The sequence below is a fragment of the Candoia aspera genome, chromosome 3 (assembly GCF_035149785.1).
Source record: "Candoia aspera isolate rCanAsp1 chromosome 3, rCanAsp1.hap2, whole genome shotgun sequence".
NCBI classification, from domain to species: domain Eukaryota; kingdom Metazoa; phylum Chordata; class Lepidosauria; order Squamata; family Boidae; genus Candoia; species Candoia aspera.
In genome coordinates, this window is record NC_086155.1 from 124875533 (window position 1) to 124899782 (window position 24250).

Consider the following 24250-nt stretch of genomic DNA (forward strand, 5'->3'; position numbering starts at 1 on the left):
TCACTTCAAATGTGAGTAACGTTTTGTGCAACAGAATTGCAGTATTTATTTACTTGTTTTGTTAAAAAAAATAAAGCAATACTAAGACCTTTGCAATTAATATGGATGTCAAACCATTCCCATTTCTAGAAAGAATCTACTTCTACTGCAAGGTAGTATTTATTATTAATCTAATATTTGTACAGAAGAAATGCTTATTCTAACTGGAATCCATACGTTATTCTGTAAAATGTCTTGCTATAATTTTACACAATGTAAACACACACAGCACATGGTTCAAATTAAAGTAGCCAATTGTATTAATATAGGATACAACAGTTGACTACAATTGTTTGAGCTCATGAAAACATGACACAGAAAGTGAGTGAGAAAGTTCAACATGTTGTAAAAAAGAAGGGAAGTTCCTTCCACATGAAGGGATTTGAAATGCCCTCTTTAAAAAAAAGCTCTTCTTTTATCATAGGAAGAATAATCATAAAGTCTCCAAAATACGTTCCCCTCAGAGAAAGTTCAAAACATGCAACACCCTGTTTAAAAAAAAAGGTGGTATTCCAAACAATCACCCACCATAGTTCATTCAAGGCTTCCAAGAAAGGATTCAGCTATCAAGCAAATACATGCAATTTCATTAAAATGTAAGCAAATATGTTTTCCAGTTTTTATTTACTTCATTATTTTATTATTTGTTTGATTTTTTTCCCACCACAGTCAAAAGACTCTTGGTGGGTTACAATCCTAACAATAATGTCCATGGTATAATTACAATTCCATAAGAATAAACCATAAACCATACCCCCCAAATTAAGCCACACATAAAATAATAAAACAACCAATCCCAAAGCAATAAAATTAGAAGTCAAAATCTATAAATCAAAGGCCCTATTATACAGTTCTGTTTTTAATAATTTCTTGAAGCCTGACAAAGAAAGAGCTAATTGGATTTCAGGGGTAGGGAGATTTTCATGTAGCTGTCAGTTATTTCACAATTCATGATTCCAAAGCATTTACAGAAAGCAAAAAAGCTATAATCGATATGTAATCCACCCTATTCAAATGTTATAGACTAAATTTAAATTCAAAAAGATGAGGTCACCAAGGGTACTTAACTGAATGCTTAGCTAAATTAGGATTTTTATTTCAGACTCTAGGATTCAACTAAAATACTCAGCCAAAACTATTTTCATTTATCTCATGACCACAAATTAAAGAACCAGTGTGTGCCTGTTGCACTGTGTGTGTCTCTGTGTGTGTGTGGGGGGGCATGTTAATTTCTTTTAATATAAGGAGGGCATGTTGCAGTTCTGCCAATGGCCAGGATAATTACAAATTCTGTGGAATTATTTTCTCCGATGTGCAAGAGCGGTACACCTCCCTTTACTGAAAACTGGGTACTGGTGCACTCTTCCTGTATAGTCTTAAATCAGTCTTAATGAAGGTTCATGTAAACAAGGAGCAAAGAGAATGTCACCAGGTACTCATAATAAAACAATAATGTATAAAAATCTTATTTTACTCTTAAAATTCCACCTGCAAGTCTTCAACCAATTTACTCTTTGTAGGCGTGCATACGTGGTCTGTACATATGTTTGTGTGTATGAGTTCTGTATAAGTGCACTGATAAGGTAAGCAAAAGGCAAGAGAGACAGAATGCCTTTTCACTAAACGGGAAACAGACGGTGTTCAATGTAATTGCGAGAGAATGGGGGAAGAAGATTTCTCGTTAACTTTAGGGCTGACAAGTCTTAGTAAAACTGACAGCAGGGCTTCAGGAACCCAGCTGGAAACCTTGACAGCCCCTCCTCTCCACCTGTGAAAAGTCTGTTGCCACTTCACCTAAGGTCATCCTAATTAAAGCTTGCAGTCCCTGCTGGTTAAATCTCAATCTGCCTCTCTCCTCTTTGCCACATTGTTATCGGTCAGTGGTCTTCTGCTGAAGTAAAATAAATCAGGTTTGGGGATAGTCACAGATTTACTCATGGGTGGTGGAAGACATGCTGTGAAATTCTAATTAAGAGACAGCTGTCCTTTCCCACCTAACTCCAATGACCAAAAAGCAGAAGCATCACTGTTTACAGCAGTAGCCAGGAGGTCTGGACCATGTAGGTGAACAATGACTATGCCATCTCTATCAGGATGTCCTAATATTACAGTGACAGATGTACTTCTCTTAGTACTGCATACAAACTAAGGACCTATATTTTATGGTTGTTACAGCTTTTAGCAATGGGAAACTCTTTAAACCGTCTGGATTAGTGTTAACAGTAGATAATATTACCAAAAGATTTGATACAGGATCTTTTTTGAAATTCAAGTGTGTGTGTTTGTGTATTAGTGTGTGTTCAATTGCATGCATGTGTTAAACTTATTGTGTGTTACTAGTCCCCCAAGAAGAAGAACGGACTGCTAAAATATTTTGTTCAGCACCAGCATCACAGTGCTTCCCGACAACGCTGATACTGTACAATTATCTTGCCTTATTCATAGAATTGGAGGGGGTGTCCAGACACTCTCTTTCATTTGTAAGTTAGTTCTCTTGAATTTATCCACTACTTCTGGTTTGTTTTGCCTTTCACCCCTCCCCCCCAATGCATTAACAAAGGAAGACATAATAGCTGCCTAAGATCTTTGGATTGCTAACACAAGGAGCTGTTCATATGGTAGCAGGACCTCTAATTTTCAGTTGGATTCACTTTTAAACATAAGCCTATTAAGTGTAATTAGAGCAATTATTGTACTATGAGTTTTATGGGTTTATGCAGAATAGCAATGAGAAACTCATGGCCCCTAGCTGCATATAAAACATGCCCATTTTATTGCTGCTGTTGTCTGTATTCTATTGCTGAATAATGGCAATGTGATTACTCAATGAGTTTCAGTGGAAAACTAATGAAAACAGGGGAGTTAACACTCTGACGGAATCTAAACAGTTGCTTCCCAAATCTTCCTGTGATATAAACCTGGCAAATAAGAGTGAAACTACTGTGCTCCAGGTTACAAAGCTACTATAATATCAAAAGGTGGCTAAAAACAGGAGAATCAATGGTACTGAACTCTTAATATAAGACATTCACATCAGGAAGAACAAGCAGTAATAACCTCAAGGCTGAAACAAGTTGAAAAAATGTAAAGAGCCTGGGGATGCCTATCTATACTGTACATATTCAAGTGTTTTGACAAAGATGCATACCCAAACACAACTTTGAAATAGTTAATATTTAAAACTACTATTAAATATAGTTATCATTGTTAATATATTATTCTTACAGGAACAGTAACACGATCATCTCTTCAAGGGGGCCAGGATGATTTTTGCTCAGAACAGGACATTGTTGATCTCTAGGACTCAGCCAGTCAATCAACCTGTGCCAGACGTTACCAGTCAAGAAAGGCAAATTCTGGTCCACAGGTGGCAAACTGCCTAACTATAGGAATTTTGCATTAACTAAAAATTAATTTTTGATTCTCAGCTAAACGCCCCCTTGCATCTTCTACTCTAGTCATAATTTGACCCTTCCTATTTGAAGTGTTGTTTTTACAGTATTATCAGGAAATCAACTTCTGTGCTATGGAATTGACTTCCATGCTATGTTAAAGAACCTGGGGTTAACTACTGATCATGTATATTGAGCAAGATGCCTAACAAAAGCAATGATCACTTATTAGTTCCAAGGTAGAGATAAGAAGTTCCCTTCAGCAAGGATTAACCACTTTATGCCTCCTTTAAGGATAACCTTGAGATTCAAACCTTCATTGATTTGATCTGCACAATCTGTGACACATCAACCAAGTACCAGATGCTTGACAACATAATCCAAAGTTGATCACAAAACCCAAAAAGAAATGGAACAGATTTTCATGCATGTCTGATTGAATGTGTTTGGTTTGATAGATCACACTTTTGTGACAAGCAGAACTGGAGGTAGATCTGTGATGGTGTTTTTTACCATTTGGAAGGCAGTTTTCCATTCAAACTAAAGATTCAACAATGGTAGCTATAGCAATTCAAAATTTACAGTGTTAAGATTATATACACTATAATTCCATTGGCCACACAGTGCTTTTATTCAATAGGCAAATGCTTCTGATCATTTTAATGACATTTGGAGGGGGAGAGACCAAGTGAAATGGCTCCCTTTCTCTGTTGCTTATTAATGAAGGTGTCTGAAAAGTCATTATGGGAAATTAGCTTGCCTTAAAGCTAATATTTGATAGTTTAAATTAGGTGCACTAAAAACATATTCTACTGAATAGTTTTATGTTGCTAGGAAACAAAGGTCAGGCAACATTCAAAGGCCAAATTATTCCTATCTCCATGGTAAACTCACAGAACTCCTTTCATTTCAAACTTTGGCTCTGTAACTTGGGACAAAAAAAATCTACTGGCAATGTTATTTTCCCAAATAATTGTGGATTATATTGGTTCCATAGCTTGATTTCCATCTTGATCTGTCAATGCCTGATTATGTTCCTTTTGCACAAGAAAAGAAAGAAGAAATTATATTGCCACCTGCTGATATTCATCCTACAGCCAGGTACTCCCAGAGCAAGGATTTTTTGGTGGTTAGGGAATCTGTTGGCATTGTTTCAAAAAAGTAAGAAGCTTCTCAAAAGAATGACTGACAGAGATTTATAATTGCCTTGGTATTGTTTATATTAACCAGAGTCAACAGACTCTCTTGATCTCAGTGAAGGGCCCAACATACATATATTCATACACACATACATACATACCAGTCCTTATATGATAATGTACTGTAATTTTTTCAGTCAAATGTCTAGTAAAAAGTTTAGGTTGCTGCTTTTTGTAATGCTAAAGGCTGAGAGAATCTATTAGATCACCTGAAAATGCATAGAGCCTTCATTCCCAAGCGAACCTCTCTCCCTTTTCTTTCTTTGCATGGTTTAAGCATTACAATTGCACTGATGCCAACTGTGTTTAACATTAACCAGCCTCTTCCTCAATTAGGATTTGCAGCCTCCCATCAAAGGCTGGTTTAAAATTCTAGAGAAACCTGGATTTATCTGTACAGTTAAGAGACTGGTTAAAGTAAATCAATAAAAAGTGAGGATTTTCCCCAGTAAAACACACCTTCCTAAAGCCAGCATCTTGTTTTGCAACCAGGTTCAAAGAATAAGAGCTTTATGTCTGCATTTGACCACTGTGTTTTTCCAAGGTCAGATTATGTACAATCAAAGGCTTGCTTTGCATTTTTTTTTTTTGGCTGTCTCAGCAGCATTTGGCTGAAGCATGGAAGAAGTAACAAGGCCCTGTATTTTTAGTCTCTGCCAACAGTAGCACACCAACGATCTAACCATGTTTTAGACTAGTGCAGCAAATTGAGGATCAATGGAGTCACAGTTAAGCACGTTTCAGTCCTAAGGATTTTAACAGAAAAGATTAAAGTACATTCTTAGTTCTTTGTACTTAATGCTGTAAAACACTGTAGTCTTTAAGGTTAAATGCCACTGAACTCATTGGGACTTAATTTTGAGCAAATATGTATTGGATTGGGTTTTTGGGTTTGTTTGTTTGTTTGTTTGTTTGTTTATTTATTTATGAATGAATGAATGAATGAATGAAATGTACTTCCCAGAAGCTCAAAGCAACACACGTAGCATTCCTTACTCCTATTTTTCCCCACAACAAACCTGTGAGGTAGCTTGGCCTGAGGGAGAATGTCTGGCCCAGAGTCCCCAGTGAATTTCCATGGTTGCAAATGTACATAGCAGTTTTACACTAATACTTCTGTACCTTCTGATGAATTTGGGGCAGCCATTCATGTATGAAAGTTGATACCACACAAGAACTGGCATTTAACAATGTCTTTCTTGAAGGGGCAAAGTCTTTTCAACCATTTGTTTTACCCCTCTATTAGATTCTTCAAAAGCTGCAGTCCTAAAGATTTGCTGCTGACAATTAAATGCATTAAATAGAATTTAATTTAAAACAGAATTTAAAATTTGCTGTTTACAATTAAATGCATTAAAATAGAATTATTATATATTTTAAAACTATATATTTTATATAGTAGCAAAACTTACTATATAAAACTGTGACACTGCAGAATGTCAAGGCTGTTGATCTCTCCAAGGGCTTTTTTATCTGTAACGTAATTATATTACAGTACTAAGCTAAACTAAAACTAAATGCTCATCATGATAATCTGAGATGAGTTACAAAGTTGCATATTTCCTATGACAATCAATTATACAAACACACATTATTTTTATTCACACATACCCATATTACTTTAGAGCTGATTTATGGCATAAATACCTGAACCTTAAACGAATTCCCATTCTCCCCTTTATGGAGCCAAGTGCAAACTAGTCCCCAGGCACAAACCGACTTTAAGAAGAGCTGAGTGAACCACCATTTATGTTACTAAATCCCTCCCCTTGGAGGGTTTCCTATGGTATTTAAAAATTACATGATCAGCAGAAATACAACTGATTCCAGTTTTCCCATCATTGCAATTCCACATTGGGTGAAGCTTTAGCTGTTTAAATTCAGTGACTTAAACACAAATATGAAGGCTGCATGTTTTTTCAGCATGGAAATTCAGTCTTGAAAAAAGCTGCTCTAGTTGCATGTTACCCAGTCATGCTGCTTTTGAGTGTTACAGTAATCCTTCAAATGTAAAAGTTGAAATTCTACATGTATTCATACATTACAGTCTCACATTTTAAGGGGATTCTGTGTTTATAATTTGAAAATATAAAACATATAGCAACCTTAAAACGTCTATTTAAGTTTTTAAGCAGAAAACATAATATGAACTCAGCAAAAATACCAACACATCACCCTTTAAGAAACAGCAATGTGTCTAGTAACGATTTTAGGTTTTCAGTCCTTGCCAAGGTTTTTAAAAGTTAATTTTTGTTGCAAGATTTTAGAGAAAATAATGAGTATTTATATTATGCAGGGCAGTAGGCAGTGGGGAGGAAAAGGAAGGAGACCAACTGTAACTTATTAACACTCCTGGGTTGCTTAACACAATAGAACTTTGTCAAAAATTTATGAGATAACAGTGTTTGTCTTAATTTAATACTAACTGGCAATGCTCTTTGGGATATCTAAAAAGTATCTTTCCTAATAATCTACCATGAAGCAATGTTGCATTAGTAACATAACCTGACACATATAGTTTTGCAAAAGCTAATTCTGTGAAATTATGTGGCTTTAGGCAAAAGTGTCATAGCTAGAGAGATTAGCAGCAAGGCAGGAGGCAATCTGGTGCTGGACCTGCCTTCTGTACCATATTCCTTGAGGAAACACTTCTGCAATACCCATGGCTCTTCCATCAATTCTCAGTATTGGCTATTCTGCCTAAACTAACTGTGCTTCAGAGATGTGAAGCCCACAACTTAATTTCATAGGTAGATGCAGTTACTTTGGGCATCTTCCCCTGGAGATATGGATGGCCCCCACTTTGCTGTTGTTTAGAAGAACTGTGAAGACCTGGCTCTTCACCCAGGCGTTTGGCATGGGAGTGTGAGACCCCTCGCTTCATTGCACTTCCCATCTTTTATCTTTAAGTTTTATGTTTTATTGATTTTATTGTTTGATTCTTTGATTGTTGTGAGCAGCTAGGAGTTGTTAAGAGTTGGGTGCCATACAAGAAGTAGTAATAACAACAACAATTTAAACTTGCATGCCACCTAACTCTAAAAGATGGCAAGCATGATAGACCAGATGGAATGAAGCGAGCAGTCTCACTCTCCTTCACCAAAGGCCAGGGTCAACAAACAATAGCAGAGTGCGGCCATCTGGATCTTGGGGAGAATTTCATTCCAAAGGGCAGGCACTGCGTTCTGATAGATTGTTTAATCAAAGGAACCTGGAGTGCACCAACCCTGCAGGATAAAATTGGCTGGGCAGATGCTATGGGAGACAAGTCAAGTAACCAGACCCTATGCCATTAGGGTTTTACAGGTAACAACCAGCATCTTGAATTGCACCCAGAAACAAAATGGCAACCAGCACAGCTTTTGCAAGGGAGGTGTTACATGGGCATACAGTGCATGCACATTACTGCTCTCGCTGCCACATTCTGGACCAGCTGAAGCTTATGGGTAATCTTCAAGGACAGCCCCATGTAGAGAGCATTGCAGTACTCAAGCCATAAGGTGACTAGGCCACAAGTGACTATCTGAAGGGCTCCCCAGTCTAGGACATATGCTATAAGAGATGGCCCTCCTATGACATGATACAAATTTAAACTATGTTTTATTCATCATTAGATTGGAGTCACTAGGCCTTTTCTCTCTATTCAACACTCAGGCCTTAAATTCATTTTTGTTATCAGATATGAGTTTAATTCCCCAACTGTAATGAGACTAATTATTTCCATTTAATAAATCTGCTAAATGAACACTAGTAAGATAAAAATCTATCACATTGCATTTGTTCTGGGAGGAGCAAGATAGAATTTTAAAAAAATCTTTCTTGCATTTCCATTTTATCAACATAAATTCTTCCTTTAATTATAAATGCCTTTCACAATAATGGTGTCTTCAGTTGAAAATCTACTTTATAAAGCACTCCTGCTAGCCAGAATCTAAGGGAAATATAACAAGTAACAAATAAGCTACGTACAGTGTATTGGACAATGTGGTTTCTTTTTTGCAGCCCCCATTATTTAGCATCAAGAATCACAAAAGAGGGTAAGTCCAGATACTTCCAAAACAGTGCCAATATTCAAAATAGTTTTCTTTAAAAAAAATTGACAGATGTTAATTTCTACTTTACGTATTTAAAATATTCCAGTCCTGCTAAACTCCCACACAGATGAATATGAAGGATATAAATAAATAAACCAACCTCCATCTTTTTGCAAGGTCATGTAAGATTACAATTTCCTTCTTGTTTGTTTTTAATCAGTTTATGTCACTGGGCCCAGAATTTCACATTCAGCAAATGTGCACCATTAGATTTTGCTAGAGAGATTGCAAAAATCATTTTAACTGGTAGAAACTGGCACAAAACAAGCTTACTTGGAATACATTTTTTTTTAATTCGGCACCTTTCTTTCTTAACTACCTTTCTTCCCCTGAAACTTTTATGTAGCTCTGAAAGCAAACTATACAGGCATACATACACACATGGAATTAATATAATATAAACTTAACTGCCTGCCAAATTATGATAATTTTCTCACTGTTTAAACTGTGCACAAATAGTATACTTTAATGGAGCTCTACCAGATTTTTGTTAACACAATTCAGAGGCAGTTTCTGCATAAGAGACAGATAACTGCAGATACATGCCACTATAGATGATTGTTTAATATAGTTTGTTTTCATCTTCTGTTTCTACTAGTGAGCAAATTAAGAGCTTGCTTAAACACCCAGACTCTGTAGTATTCACAAATATTAGTAATCAAGTGATTTTTTTTTTGAAAGCAGAATGATCCCACTACAACCTAATCCTATTTCCTCATGACTTTAGTCTCAAAGTCAATGATTTAAAAGTTGTATCGATCTATCAGAGATTTCTCTTACTTTCTTGAAGTGCTTCCCTCTTTTAGTTCCTAATCAATGGAAAAAATCTGCATCTCCAACAGCAGCAGCTGCACACGCTAACCACGCGTTCACACAGAGGCACTGAAACTTGCACACAAAACAGGGCTTTCTTCAGTCTGCTGGTACTTTGAGAGTTTCATGTGATATATTTGGCTGTGCTTGTTTTAATTCATTCCTGCTGCTGCTCAGAGGAAGTCATGCTTGGCCAATGTTGGCTCATGAGCAGCCACTGCTCTAATCAAGACTGGGAGGAGGTGGGGGGATGGGCACTAATCTTTCTTTATGAGTGCTGAAAATGTAAACAACATTGAAAACAAAAACAAATTCTTTAGAGGCCTTCAGCGATAAAACATAAGCAATATGCTTTCAAACAAAATCTAGCACAGGGGATAGGAACTCTAAATATTTTCACTGCAAGGAAATAAATCGCCCCCCAATTGTGCTTTATTTGTGACTTATCATCAGCCTGCCTATCTCCCTGAATTGTTACCAGATCTACAGACAGAATCCACTCAGAATTTAAGCAACCTTTCTAGAAAGCCTTGACAAGGATTTACTTCTTGTTTGTTCGAGGATTCCAAGGAAGAACACTAATACTTGCAGAGCTTGAAAATACAAAGGTTTGCAAATGCAGGTTCTCAAGTCTACATCTATTCCTTTCAAGTTTCAGTAGTAGCCTGTCCTTTTTCTCAAAACAACATGATGTGACAGGAGGCAATGTCTGTCTTTCTATCCCCCTTTACTTGAATTTTCACTATTTTACTGATTATGCCCAACTGTACCAACTCAGAGTGAATAATACCAACTGCTATCTATTAATTTTAGTAATAAAGGGAACCCGAGCAACAGAATTTACTCACTCAGTTTGTTCAACTATTCTGTTTTTTTTTTCGGGGACTTCTGGAGAAAGAAATGGCAGATTGAAGACAGCTCGGCAAAAAGTGGAGCTAATGACCACAGCAAAGTGAAGAGCCGGTGAGCAGACTGGCTCTTCAATAATTCCTCTTTGGACAAGGAGAGGACTTGAGATCACCCACAAGTGCTCCAGACAGCTTCTCCTTGCGAGGAGACTGCAAGACAGTGGTCGCTGTCTGGTTTAGAGCTCTGGGAGACTAGGGAATAGCCATCTTGCTCAAATTGCGGTCGGCGCCTTTGAAAGGACATTAAGTTCACATATTACCTTTCTAATCAGTTTCAGAAATTGCTTGTTAATTGCTTTTCAGCTATTAGGAACCTTGTGACGATCCCAGTACCAAGATCCTAACTTAGAAATTCTCCACAGTCCATCAGAAAGCTTAAAGAATACTTTATTAAGGATCCAATTAACACAGGATAGTAATCAAAGCTCCAAGTGAGAATTTGGCGCCAAGACATTCAAAGTGATTCTTTCCCTCCTCTGATCTCATCCCTCCTCCCTGTCTTGCAAACAGGCTCTTTCTCACTCCTGAGTTCCCCCCTCCCATCTCAGCATTTCACTAGAGTGATTAACAATGCAGGTGCCTTATTAGCAGCAGGGCGTTCTTGGCTGAAATGCCTGAGGCAAAGGAATGTGAAGCTAACATGGGTTGGTTCTCTGGGAATGCAGTGGATGAGTGAAGCCAGCTAACATGTGTAGAAACCTCTAATGGCAAGCAAACCAAGAGAAGGGAGCCTGACAAACCTTTGGATTGACAATAATCATTTTGGTATATAGATATATATTCATATGATTACATATATTCATATGATTACATGGCCCACAGTTCCTCTGGACTATATAAGGACTCCTTAAGAGATAATTGGTATGCAAGTCCCCTCAAGATCCAAAGCTATAAATAGTTACACAAACATATATATGACTACTATATATGGGCTGCAAAAATATAGATGATCCTAGACAGAATCAAGGATATTCAAAAAACTCTCTTTGCTTCCACCTAATGTTGGTCCAAGTTTTGAATCCCAGATATCATAGCCTAAACATATATATTATTTGAATATTATTTGAAAATTAAGAATAATTATTCAAAAACTGTACATTAAAGTTTGCTTTAATAACCATTACATTTTGACTGGAATCATATACAGGTAGTCCTCACTTACTGACCACAATCGGGAGCAACAACTCCATCACTAAGTGAAGCGGTCATAAAGTGAAACATCACGGGAGCACACCCAACTTACAAAGTCAGTTCTGACTGCAGCTGTTAAGCGAATCACCCACAGTTGTTAAGTACGACATCATGTGACTGCGACTTGCGACTTCCTACCAGCTTCCCAACTGACTTTGCTTGTTGGAAGCTGGCTGCTAAGGTCACAAATGGTGATCACATGACCACAGGGCGCTGCAACCATCGCAAATGCATGCTGATTGCCAAGCGCCCAAATCACAATCACGTGACCGCAGGGACACTGCAATGGCCACAAGTTCAAGGACCGAATATAAATATCCTTTTTCAGCATCGTCATAAAAACATTTCTAGAAGTATTTTCTAAGGTCTGTCTTACTAGATCAATTAATGTAAACCACCAAATTATGCTCACTCTTTATACAGAGATTATTTTTTGCCAATTGTTGATCTGCCATTTGCAAGACTTTATTAGTGTATATAATCTTTAGAGTGAACATAACTTTGAAATGAACCAGTAGAAAAATATTTTAGATGCTAGGAACTTGCCAGCTTGTTAAACAATATGTAACATATTAGAATAGAACCCTACCTTTCTAATTGCAAAAACAGTTCCAAAGATACATCAGATTTAGGTATGATATCAATCCATAAATACATAGCAAAAAATCCAAGGTAAATGCATTCTTAAGAGCTTACCTTTTGCATATTTGGCTTGATACAGCGAACAAAGAAAGGGTTAGATGTGCTTAATGTTGCCATTAAGGAATGCAGCGAATCCTTTAAAAACAAACAAACAGATGTATTGTTAAATTCTAACTCATCTCAGCAAACTTTTCCTAATAGTCACAATAGCAACACCTGGTGGCATGGCATGCAAATTGAACTGTGAAGGTTTTCTTATACTTTAAAAATAAGCTCTATGACAAAGTAAAATTAGTATCACATAGACAGATAAAATCTTTATTACAGCCAAAGGCCAATCATATTAACTGCTAACAAAATACAATTCCTTACCACTATTAATATATTCCTTTTAAAAAATTAATATATACTCCACCAACATGCACTGTATGATAGCAGCGTGAGTAGCTGTTATCTCCTCTTCAAGTTACAAGCTATTACACCAAATTTTGCTACACTGTGCATAATGTGCTCATCTTTATCTGATGAAGGATCTCAGTGGCCTCAAAACTGACAGAATTGGATTAAGTTAATTACTTAAACCAATTATCCCTTATAAAATTTACAGTGTAAAAACAAGTTTCAATTGCTTCTGATCCACAAGGGCAGAGATGCTTTTTACACAGAATATATTTGTCCCATAGAACTGCTAAGAGTAACATACCAAATTTTGCTTTATCAAGGGATAAACCTAAAAAAGGCAGCTGTATCAATATGGTTTGCTTCCACTTAGATGGAAAGCTATTGATGACTATGTATGGCATCAAACCAACTAGGAAAACAAAGACTGAACAGCTGGTTTCAGTCAAGAAATAAATATTTTATTTTAAAGGATCAGAAAAATATGTATTCATGGCTGGAAACAGACCATTTTTTTTCTTAGTTAAAAGTGATTTGACAGAAGATTCAGGCAACAATACTCTACAAAACGCAATGTCTGGAAAAGCTCAATGTATGAAGAAACTAACCTTAAATTGTAAGCTGACTGTGGGCTTCCGATGCTTGCTCCCACATTTCAAAGTATCTTGACCACTGCGGCTTGAAACATGTTCAAATAGGTCATATATGAAATCAAGGCTGAAACAGGAATTTAAATTATGTTTAAATAAGTAATGAAAATAAAGACCTACCATAAAGTCTACTATACAAGGACTGTTCTTTCCTTCAGAAATGTGGCTGCTTTTTTATTAATACTTCTCATTGCATGCCTGCCTGAAATGGCTGACAATCCAAAATTGGGCACCAGGCAGATGTATGTGCTGTCATTATTTCCTCTGAATGTAAGAGCTGAATCAAGATAAATTTACAGTGACCAGAAAAGAACTGCTAGCACATTATACAGGCCACTGGATTTAGATGAGGAGACCACTACCCTGTCACAAAGCTTATTGGGTAACATGACATTAACCACTATCTCTCAGATTTTGTACATCCTAAGGGTATTCTTATGGTGCCTTTAAAAGATTAACTTTACAGCACTTAACTTTGCTGAACAAGAGCATAGCGCTGAAAATGGCATAAACCGTAATACATTTGTTAGCTTTAAGAAACTACAAGTCTCTGCTGTTTTTATTGCAGTGGACCAGTGTTTCTCAGCCTTTGGAACTTTAAAATGTATGGGCTTCAACTCCTAGAATACAGCTACCTCTCTGTCAGTACTGATGGTATGAGCAAAGAAGACAGAACCTGAAGTTCCCCAGGGATTCATGAAGTCTCACCAACACCTAATGCCCAAGCCAATAGTAACAAGTTCTATGAGTTGGTTATTCAGCAAAATCTGGAGAATATAGGTTACTTATCTCTGAAATACAATAATCTCTTGAATATGGTAATGAGCTTCACGAAAAGACATAAACAAGTTTTAATAACTAATTGCATTTATTTATTTTAGAAAACAGTTGTGTTATCATTCCACATTAGAACTAGTGCTCAAGGTACCTTACATTATTTGTGTAAAAAATATGTAATGTTCAATTAAAGAGCAAAATATGGAATAAAATTTAATTTTAAATTATTCATCTAGCTACTGGGCAAATGCTACAAGTGTTTATAATGAAGATTTGACTGATTCTCATAATCAGGAATTTATTAACAATCAAACTCTAATATCAAATACTTCCCTTTGGAATATATTATAGCTATTAAGATCCATTGCAAAAAATTATTTTGACACTTCTGTGTGCTTGCAATTATACTAGTCTCTTCACATGCTGTTTTATTTCACAAATTATGCCACAGTTACGTGTTTATCTTGTTTGGCATTTGTCTTTCTCGGAAAACCTACCATAGTCAGAGGAATGAAGAAGCCTAAACAATAAATATTAAAAGCATATAAGTCAGAGACTCCTTCTCCAGGTTAGGGCTGCCTCTTTAAGAATCAACTCAACAGAACTTATTACAGAGTGTACATTTTTATCTCCATTGTATTTTTCTCTAATTTATGTATCTGCATGTATATAGACATCCAATCCAGTTGCCTACATTTGCCGAATATTTCCTTGAGTGGTTTCACTTTTCATAAACAGAATAAAATTGTTTTTGCACTTTTTCCCAAAATACTCAATAGCTGAGAATTTCTACTGAAAATGCTGTTAAGAATCATTCCTACCTAGAATGACATTCAAACTCTACCTTAAGTACCTCTTATGAAGCACTCTGAAGAACTATATCCATGTCAAGTGTATACACTCCCCAATGAAATGTATTACAGCTATTGTTTTATAATTGGATTCATCAAACATGGTCACTCCTAAATCAAGAAACATCTGGTTGTTTCTCTGAAGTAGCACTAAATCAAAATTATGGCTGGTGTCTCTCACTCTTGACAGGATATCCTTTTAAAATGTCATGTTATTATGGAGAACTGGGTACCGTAAAGATACTTAAAATCAGAATTTGAATTAATTCCAGTGAAAAGCCTACACCCTTGACCTGCAACATAGCATGGAATTGGCAAATCATTCATAAAATTAACTCCATTCCATCATTTAGGGAACACAAGGGTTTGGCATCCTATATGACTTTTGTTGTTTATTTGTTCAGTTGCTTCCAACTCTTCGTGACTTCGTGGACCAGCCCACGCCAGAGCTTCCTGTCAGTCGTCAACACCCCCAGCTCCACCAGGGATGAGTCCGTCACCTCTAGAATATCATCCATCCATCTTGCCCTTGGTCGGCCCCTCATCCTTTTGCCTTCCACTCTCCCTAGCATCAGCATCTTCTCCAGGGGGTCCTGTCTTCTCATTATGTGGCCAAAGTATTTCAGTTTTGCCTTTAATATCATTCCCTCAAGTGAGCAGTCTGGCTTTATTTCCTGGAGTATGGACTGGTTTGATCTTCTGGCAGTCCAAGGTACTCTCAGAATTTTCCTCCAACACCATAGTTCCAAAGCATCTATCTTCCTTCTCTCAGCCTTCCTTATGGTCCAGCTCTCACAGCCATATGTTACTACTAGGAATACCATTGCTTTAACTAATCCTATATGACTAATCAAAGTATATTCAGAAACCTGAGCTCCACATGATGGCAGATCTACTATCTTTGTTCTTCTCTTTAGAAATACAGTATTTTCAAATGTGCAAAGATATTCTAAGAGATAAATAGACACAGATAGATAGTTTAGGACTGAAGTCTACATTTTTTTACCATGCTCCCTTCCTTCTGAACCTAGAGTTTTCAACATCTTACAAGGTCAGGATCCCAGATTACACTAATGCCATACCTGCTTTCTCGCAATAAGTTCAGAAGATCATCCCTAAAAGTGTCCCTGTTTTTCTCCAAAATTCCTCTTACATCATACTGGACCTATTTGAAAGAGGGGGAAAAAAACCCTTTTTTTAACCTGTCTTACTGACAATTTCTCACAGAGGCACTATTGTAAGGAACAGAAGAATAACTCAAAGCTTCAGTTAATTTGTAAATTGCTGCAAGGCAAAACTAAGCTGCTCCTGAAACACTATTTGGAATAATTTCAATAAACATAGGAAAGAAAGATTACCTCCCCAGCATAGTGTTTCACTCCAAAGTTGTGGACAGCAACTCTTGGTTTCACATAAAAAGGATTGTTCTATTTATATAACGGGAACAAAAAGAAGATAAACCTGCTTAGATTACAAAAAGTGAAATATGGAAAAAGGGGAAAATCTTCTCTCAAATTATGATTGTCAGAACTTATTGAAGGATGGATTTTTTAAAAAACATCTGCCACATTTAATTATTAGACTTCTTCAACATTCCTCCAAAACATAGTAGCTATATAGGCACTGTGTAGAACTTAATCTCTTTTATCAATGCATCTCTTTCAGAAAAGAAGCAAATTAAAGATGAAGTGATAAAAAAATATTTTGATTTATTAATGTCAAATGTTAATCAATAGACAAAGATTTTAACTTAATAAACGGATTTGCTCAATACAGGACCCAGAATTTTAACCATCAAAATTTGCATTAGCACTGCATATGAAGTTCAGGGAATTTATAAACAAATGAGAAGAACATTACTTACTGCATGTTGAATGTGTAACTTTGCCAACAGGGTACTATCTGTAGCTTGAGGGAAATGACTCTCCTCATTGATAAGAGCTAACAAACCAAGTTTCTATGCAATTAAGACACAATAAGAAAATATGTTATGTAGGCCCTAAATTGTTCATGCTCCTTCTTTTTGTGGAAGGGGCTATTTATGTACAGTATTTTGAAGATTTGTCAGATTAGCTGGTATAGTCCGAAGGCTCCCAAACTTTCTTGGCTCACAGCACCCTTAGCATCTCAGTAATTTTTTCATGGCGCCACTAATGGTTCACTAACTGTGCACCCAGGTGCCTGGGGGACAGTTAGGACAATTCCATTTGTTAAATAGTAAAATATCCCACAGTGTTCCTGTGAGCTTGCTGTGGCACCCCAATAAACAATTTGGGAACTATGAGTATAGTCTAAGGGTGTGCAACACTTTGAATTTGAAACCCCTGATCTCCCTGAATCTGAAGCATTGCACAGCCCTAGTATATTCTCCTAGCTGTCATAAGATGGAAAAATGTACATGCAAGGCTACAGTAGCCTCATACCCTGGTCTCCCTGTTTTCTTTAATGTTTATATTATCTCATCATCCCGCAATCTGTGCTGCCCACAGGAGGATGTCAAAACACACAAGATAAAGGAAGCAGCACTGCAATCCCAGTCCTGCTACTTTGGTACAGGCATCAATGCATGTACAAAAGGGCAGGATTTGGATAGTAATGCTGCTTCCACCATCTTGCCTGTTTTCACACTTATGTACACATCATGGATAACCCTGTCTGCCAATCTTCCATCATATGACAGCCAGTGAAATGGAACAGTAACAGGGAACATGCAGCACTGTGACATCATGTTGCACACTATGTATCTTTCAATATAGGGCAAAGGAAAGAAAACATGCAATTGCTTTTTGTCCACAGAAACTCTGCATCTGCTGCAATGCATTATATTAGTTTTAGGACAGCCTCTAAATTAAGCAGTTGCCTTTGTATCCTCTGGCAGGACAGACTTACTGTTGAACAACTAGAAGAAATGTACCAGGAATAAAGGCAAGATAGTAAGTAAGTAAGTAAGTAAATAAAGGCCTTGGTATTTCAGATAATGAGTTGAATTAGACATTATAATAAAGTTAAACAAAATGTACTGAACTCTTGTGTCAAAAAGAGCTAATGGGGAGGGGACCAGACTGTGACCCAGGAACAAATAATGAGTAAATAATGAACCCCATTTATTGATGGATAAGAATTAAAAGTATATGATTCAGAGAAATCTGTAATCCACCTGTGCAAATAATACACTTCCCTATTCAAACATTGTGCCTGATCATATGACATATGCCATAATTTGAAATAAACAGTTATTATTAGCAAATCAACAACATTTGCAATCCCCCTTAAATTAGGTAATAATAAAGTCAATATAAATAAAACTGCTTATTTGTGATATACCTACCTTTTCAATAAGATCCAAGCATTCTCCATTATCTGTCCAGTCAATGCCTTCCCACTGGAGTCCTTCTCTAAGAAAACCCAAGAAAGAGATTTTATTAAATTGCCCAAACAACTGTTTTAGTTATCCATAAGGAAAGTTGGGGGAAAATGTACATCCTTACAATAATGGTGCAATGAATCTTATGGGGAATCCAAGCTCTATAGGAGCTGAGAATGAAAAAATAAGGGATTAACACAAATATTCAAGCTATGGAAGAGAAAAGAAACAACACTTTGCAGTTCTTACCTACTATATTCTAATTGCTCTAATGAAAAAATGTGCTTGTTGAAGTACTCCTGAAGCTTTTCATTTGCATAGTTAATATTGAACTGTTCAAAACGATTAACCTGGAAAAAGACAAACCATAAGGCAACGTCTGAATCATAAGAACGGACTTTCTTAGTCAAGCAAAGCAGGAGGAAACAGAACAATGTCTAAGCATAAAAGCATCAGCTACATGTAAATGTTTGGAACATACCTCAAAATTTTCAAATCCAAAAATGTCTAAAATGCCAATGGACTTGAAGTCGTCCTTGCCTTTGATTCTGCTGTTGATTTTTTTAATAACCCAGGCAAAGCACTGGGAGTAAAGTGCCATAGCTGCTGAATCTCGGCTATCTATAGCCTGGTGGATGATAATAAAAAGTTGATTATTTTATGACACAATACCATTACCCAAAGTACCATTCCCCAAAATAAAGTTCCTCAGAGGCATGACAAACAATGAAATACATATCCCTGTACTTTATTACTCCCTTCAGAACTAAGTCTTCCCTCTCCTGTTGTTGTTGACTCCTGGAGACTGCATGGACGAATCCCTGCAGTTTTCTTGGCAAGGTTTTTCAGAAGTGGTTTGCCATTGCCTCCTTCCTAGGGCTGAGAGAAAGTGACTGGCCCAAGGTCACCCAGCTGGTTTTGTGCCTAAGGTGGGACTAGAACTCCTGGTTTCTAGCCTGAGGAACCACCACACCAAACTGGTTTCACACATATGTACACATTATATCTTCTCCTAACTACTGCTAAATAAAAGTGTTTAAAAAGATACACATTTTTCCTATCTTTATTTTATAGTAAGGTCAAATATTTTGACACAAACTCGGAAATACTTTGTTCTATCTCATCCCACACAAAGATTTAGCTATGGAACTGAAAATAAACTGACAAAGTAAAAATTCGAAGTAATGAAAAACAGCTATATGCTATCTGTAGGTTATCTAAAAAGTTACACAAATGAATGTAGTTTTTGAGAGCAGAAGAAAGTTCTTCATCTTGTCTAGGACATTCTTAACAAGCTGCCCACTGAATGACAGAGCTGCTTTATACATTCCTGTAAAGCAGTGGCTTATGCTTCCTCTCCCCATCCCCCAACTCTGTTACTTCTATTTTTCCCACAAGGAGCCCAACAATCTCCCTTACTGAACAGAGCTGATATTTCTACATGAAGGCTAAGTGCAATTCACCAGTGGTGGACTGCCCTATCCTAGGCTTTAATGTTCTGGCAAGTGACGTTTTCTCTCTGTAAGAGTAGCAGTGGCAGATTTTTCATATTCAGCATAGCAAGGGTTCCATACTTTTCCCATCTTTTGAGCATGCATACCATTTAGACTTCTGGAAGCTACAGCACAGTAGAAGCAAAAAACAGCAGATTTTTCAGAGGTCCTTAATATACAAAAGCATTCTAAAGCAATTAGATTTTACCTGCTGTACAGTAAGAGGCGTTAGAATTTCTTCTCCCCTGAGTATCATTGACCTCTGTGTCAATGCTTCAGTTAGCTGTGTTGAGTCCAGCCCAAGTAACTCTGCAGATCTACTCAGAGCTAGGAACAATAGAACAACAAACTATAGTAACAGAAAGAGCTACTAAAAACACAGTAGTGTCATTTGGGATGACAAAAATGCCTAATAAAAAATTTGTCATTCCTAAGTGTCTATTTCTCTTCCATAGAGTGGTTTTTTTTCTTATGTAATGCCATTCTCCAAATTAACTATCTAAATTACATTTCAGAGTCAATCCATACCAATTAAAATAATAGACTGAGAGGACTGAAGAGGTAGGAAGTTATTGATCTGAAACTAATTTTGTAATTTGTCATAAGTTCTGATTTAAATTACTCAATATTTGAACCAGAATGATAGGAGATAAATGTTTATACTTATACACAGAAAATAGCCATTTTTTCACCTGTTTTGAAGGACACCTGAGCTCCACCAGCAGTAATAAATTCAATATTGCCAAGGTGCAAAATGCCAGCAAGGAGCCTAAGAACATCCCGTACCTCCTCAGTGGTGAACTGCATCACTTCCATTGCCGTCTAGAAAAGACACACAATATGACTGAGCCTTTGAGCTAATTAATACCACATAATACCATGCAAATCTCTTCCATATATGGAGAGAAAAACAATGGCTGAAAAGAAGTCTGTTCAGAAGGATCCATTTCTCAAAAATGAGCATGGTTTCAGCCACACCAACCCTTTTCTCATTTCTTGCCACTTAAATGTTGGGTTGCAGGGAGAAGAAATTCATATTTTAAACTTTCAGTTGTTTCTCAGCTTGCAGTATACTCTGCATGAGCACTCCTACTTGGCTCTTCTGGCCAATGGACACTTCTGAATAAATCCAGGTATCATTAAGCAAATTATAAACAAAGCAACGCTCCAGAAACAGTCTTGTTTCTCTCTTTAAAAATTAGACATAGAATCCATGATTTGGAAAGAAATGAGCCAAGATCTTAATTCATATGCAACACTAAACAAACTATGAACTGAAGTAGGTTTATTCAGGCCTTTCTGCTGGCAGGAGGAACAGAATTATACTTGTTGGCAGAGAAATCAAAAATTTGGCTTCCAGTCTTTCAGCCTGTGCTTGAAGTTTTAAAAGTATAAGCCACTTGGGGGGGGGGGCACCTTGGTTGTTTCCTTGCAGCAGTTTCATTACTCAGCTAGGTAACATCATCAGGCACTGTCTGCAAGCAAACAACCAAACTCAGAGAGCACCGAGAACTCCACAATTCAACCCTGAGCTACATATATTCTCTTCTATTGGAACTACATGGGGTTTCCTTCCCCACCTTGATAGGAAGGATTAAAAACTGGCCAAACTCACAATGACTTCTTTGAATAATTCTATGTCATTGATTGTCTTGTCCACTACACATCCAGACTGGTTCAGGTAGTGATAGTTCTCAGGTGCAGATAGGTAAAATGCATCTGGATAGAGGAAAAACATTTATATCATTCTAAATCTGACATTCAAATCTGTTTAAAGTCTGCAAGGGAAGTAACAATCAGAGTTTTTATAGATTTCTTGGAACAGAGATAGCTCAGGCTTGCTCTAAGCTCTTAGTAGATCTTACTGATCTTCTTAGAAGATCAATACCAGTACAAAAAATACTGATTGAGTTTTCTACAAATGTTTTCCCCCCACATCTCAGCAAGGCTTCCTCAGTGCAACAGTTCAAAAGTAGGGATTGCCTTGCAGTATTTGTAATCTGTGTAAGATTTAAACTCAAGCAGGTTAGTTGGTGATTGGAAGCTTCCTGGGAGATGTCAATTAACTGGTTGCAGGAAGTGGTGTTGTCTCTATTTTGATTGGTCTGTCTTTCCTGCTTGCTGAGCTGGATATGATCTACCACCCAGTCATGCAACTTATCCAGGCCACACACAGCAAGACTACAAATATTGCTAGACAATCCCCACTTCTGAACTGCTGAGGAAGCCTTGCTGGGTCAAGGGGTAAAATATCTTCAGAAAACCTGATCAATCCCTTGGCATTAATCTCCCAAAGCCAGGGGAACAAACTGAGTTTGTTTCAATTATGTATAACATTGCTTTATAACTTCACCTGAAGTATGGAAATAGGTTACTTCTTTAGTTAATAGAAGAACCCAGTAAGTGATCTTTGCACACAGTATTTGAGAAAAGCATCTCACAGTGCTCAGTGCAAAATTCTTTCCTTTAGACTTCATGCATTTCCAGTAGCAGGGAATGATAGGTTCTCCCCAAATAACCATGTGCTTACTGACTTGTTGTATGAGTTATATATGTTATGGACAGTGTTATATGGACTTGACACCCAATGTATTGGTAGACAGCTATGTGGACAACGTAAGTACACTAGCATATTCTCCTGTGCCCCACTTTACAAAATGCTATTTCCAATACTGCTTCTACTATATTTGAGAAACTCTCTGTCCTGTTGGTATTCCCTCATGATTCAGCTTCTCATGTCTAACAGGATTTATAGTGTGGGCAGGAAAGGGTTCAATTTTCATGATTGTTATCATAATATGATGAAAGGGTGATTTTTGAAAAACAGTAATTTATCTTGGAGAGAGCCATTGTTAAATACAAAACTAAGTCCCACCTTTCTTTTCTCCCTCAATCCCTGCCAGCAGGGCATAGAATATGTGATAATTTCTCTCTCCTGGATTTTGCCTTACTACTCGATTCTATGAGAGAAAATATTTAGAAATATATTCAGCAAAATTATTTACATTTTTTTAAAAATTCAAAATATTAGGAAAGAAACAAAAAAACGTACCTTTTCTAATAAATCTTTAAGAGGCATCGGATGAATAGGTCAAGGAACAAAATGGTTCAGTTGAACATGGGAAAAAGTGTAGTCTATATATTTTGTTAAAAATATCTTATATTAGTTTCGATTAATGTTAAAAGTACATTTATTATTAGGTATAAATGTTTATTGGCAGCTCAACTCAATGTCTGGCTATGAAATATATTTGTAAAAGAACTGAGTAAACCACACAGGAAAAGGATCCAGACATGGCATGTAAAAATCTCTTTCTCTCTCTCTCTCTCTCTCTCTCTCACACACACACACACACACACACACACACATCTCTTGTTTGCTATGAAGACATTAGTACAGTACTGTCAATATTTTTGAATTAAATTTGAATAATAAATATTTCTGGCAACATTTGAAGAGGACAGAAAGATATATCTACTTCTAAAGTATGAGTTACTTCTACTCTAATGAGTACTAATAGAACATAACATCCCCCCAGGCCTCAGTGCAAATTTTACCTACCAAGCCAGGGAGCAGCACTAACACAAGACTGAAAAAGAGAAACATATCTAGGACTACTTGGAGCAAACCTGGCTCAGGTTAATCACTCACTCACTAATACACTGCACAGAAGAATCTAGTAGATTACCTACTTGACTTATAAAGCTGCATATAGAATTTAAGCCATATTTCAGCAAAAAGCAGCCATCTGAACATGTGGTTTGAACAGCATCACTCTAAAGATGAACATGAATGAGTGATGAAAAAGCTTTAAAAAAAAAAGTACCCACACACATTTGCTAATATTCTTTCAACAAAGCATTCTATATTAAACCATGAGAGAAAGAGAAGGGGGTTTTTCAGAGTTTTTGACGTTCTAATTTACAATTTTGGAATAAAGTAAAATAGACAAGCTGCCTTTTTTCACCACATAAAAATATATACAATGGTTGTACAATAATTACAAGGCACAGAAAATGCAGGATACAGTCAATAATTTTTCCTCCCTGAATGTTGCCTTTCTGACAAAAGTTCAGTTGAACAAATTTCCCAAAGCGACTAGAGTTGTTGTTGTAAACAGTCTTTGCATTGCCAAATGCTTCCATAATTGGGCTGCGGTAAAATAAAATGTGACAAAATTATTAAGTGGTGAGTCCCATAAAAATTACTATTAAGTCTTATTGATGAAAATCTTGTAAAACTAACAAAACATGTTAAAAAAGGTATATTCACAGTATAAAATACATCAAGTCATCTCAACCAAGTCATGAGCTTCTGGTGTATTCTTAAATATTCCTTGAAGGAATAACATATGCCAGAATAAGCAATTGAGTTGGGGGGGAGAAATGTAGGGGTATCAGCCTTGGGAGGTAGTCCAGACAAGAAGCTCACCCACAT

General features: G+C 36.8%; 1 protein-coding gene across 1 annotated transcript in view; it reads right to left on the bottom strand.

Moving 5' to 3' along the window:
• The window catches only part of MYO10 (myosin X), a 164557-nt gene that overhangs the window by 45800 nt on the left and 94507 nt on the right, over positions 1-24250 (bottom strand). Inside the window, exons 6-19 of the mRNA XM_063298762.1 lie at positions 23841-23965; positions 22865-22878; positions 22688-22772; positions 21428-21531; positions 20505-20634; positions 20021-20139; positions 18801-18947; positions 18569-18669; positions 18284-18350; positions 16820-16912; positions 16314-16382; positions 16038-16120; positions 13286-13394; positions 12333-12413 (exon numbers count right to left, since the gene is read on the bottom strand). Coding sequence (XP_063154832.1) covers positions 12333-12413; positions 13286-13394; positions 16038-16120; positions 16314-16382; positions 16820-16912; positions 18284-18350; positions 18569-18669; positions 18801-18947; positions 20021-20139; positions 20505-20634; positions 21428-21531; positions 22688-22772; positions 22865-22878; positions 23841-23965 — 1327 coding nt within the window. The remainder of the gene's footprint in view (positions 1-12332; positions 12414-13285; positions 13395-16037; positions 16121-16313; positions 16383-16819; positions 16913-18283; positions 18351-18568; positions 18670-18800; positions 18948-20020; positions 20140-20504; positions 20635-21427; positions 21532-22687; positions 22773-22864; positions 22879-23840; positions 23966-24250) is intronic.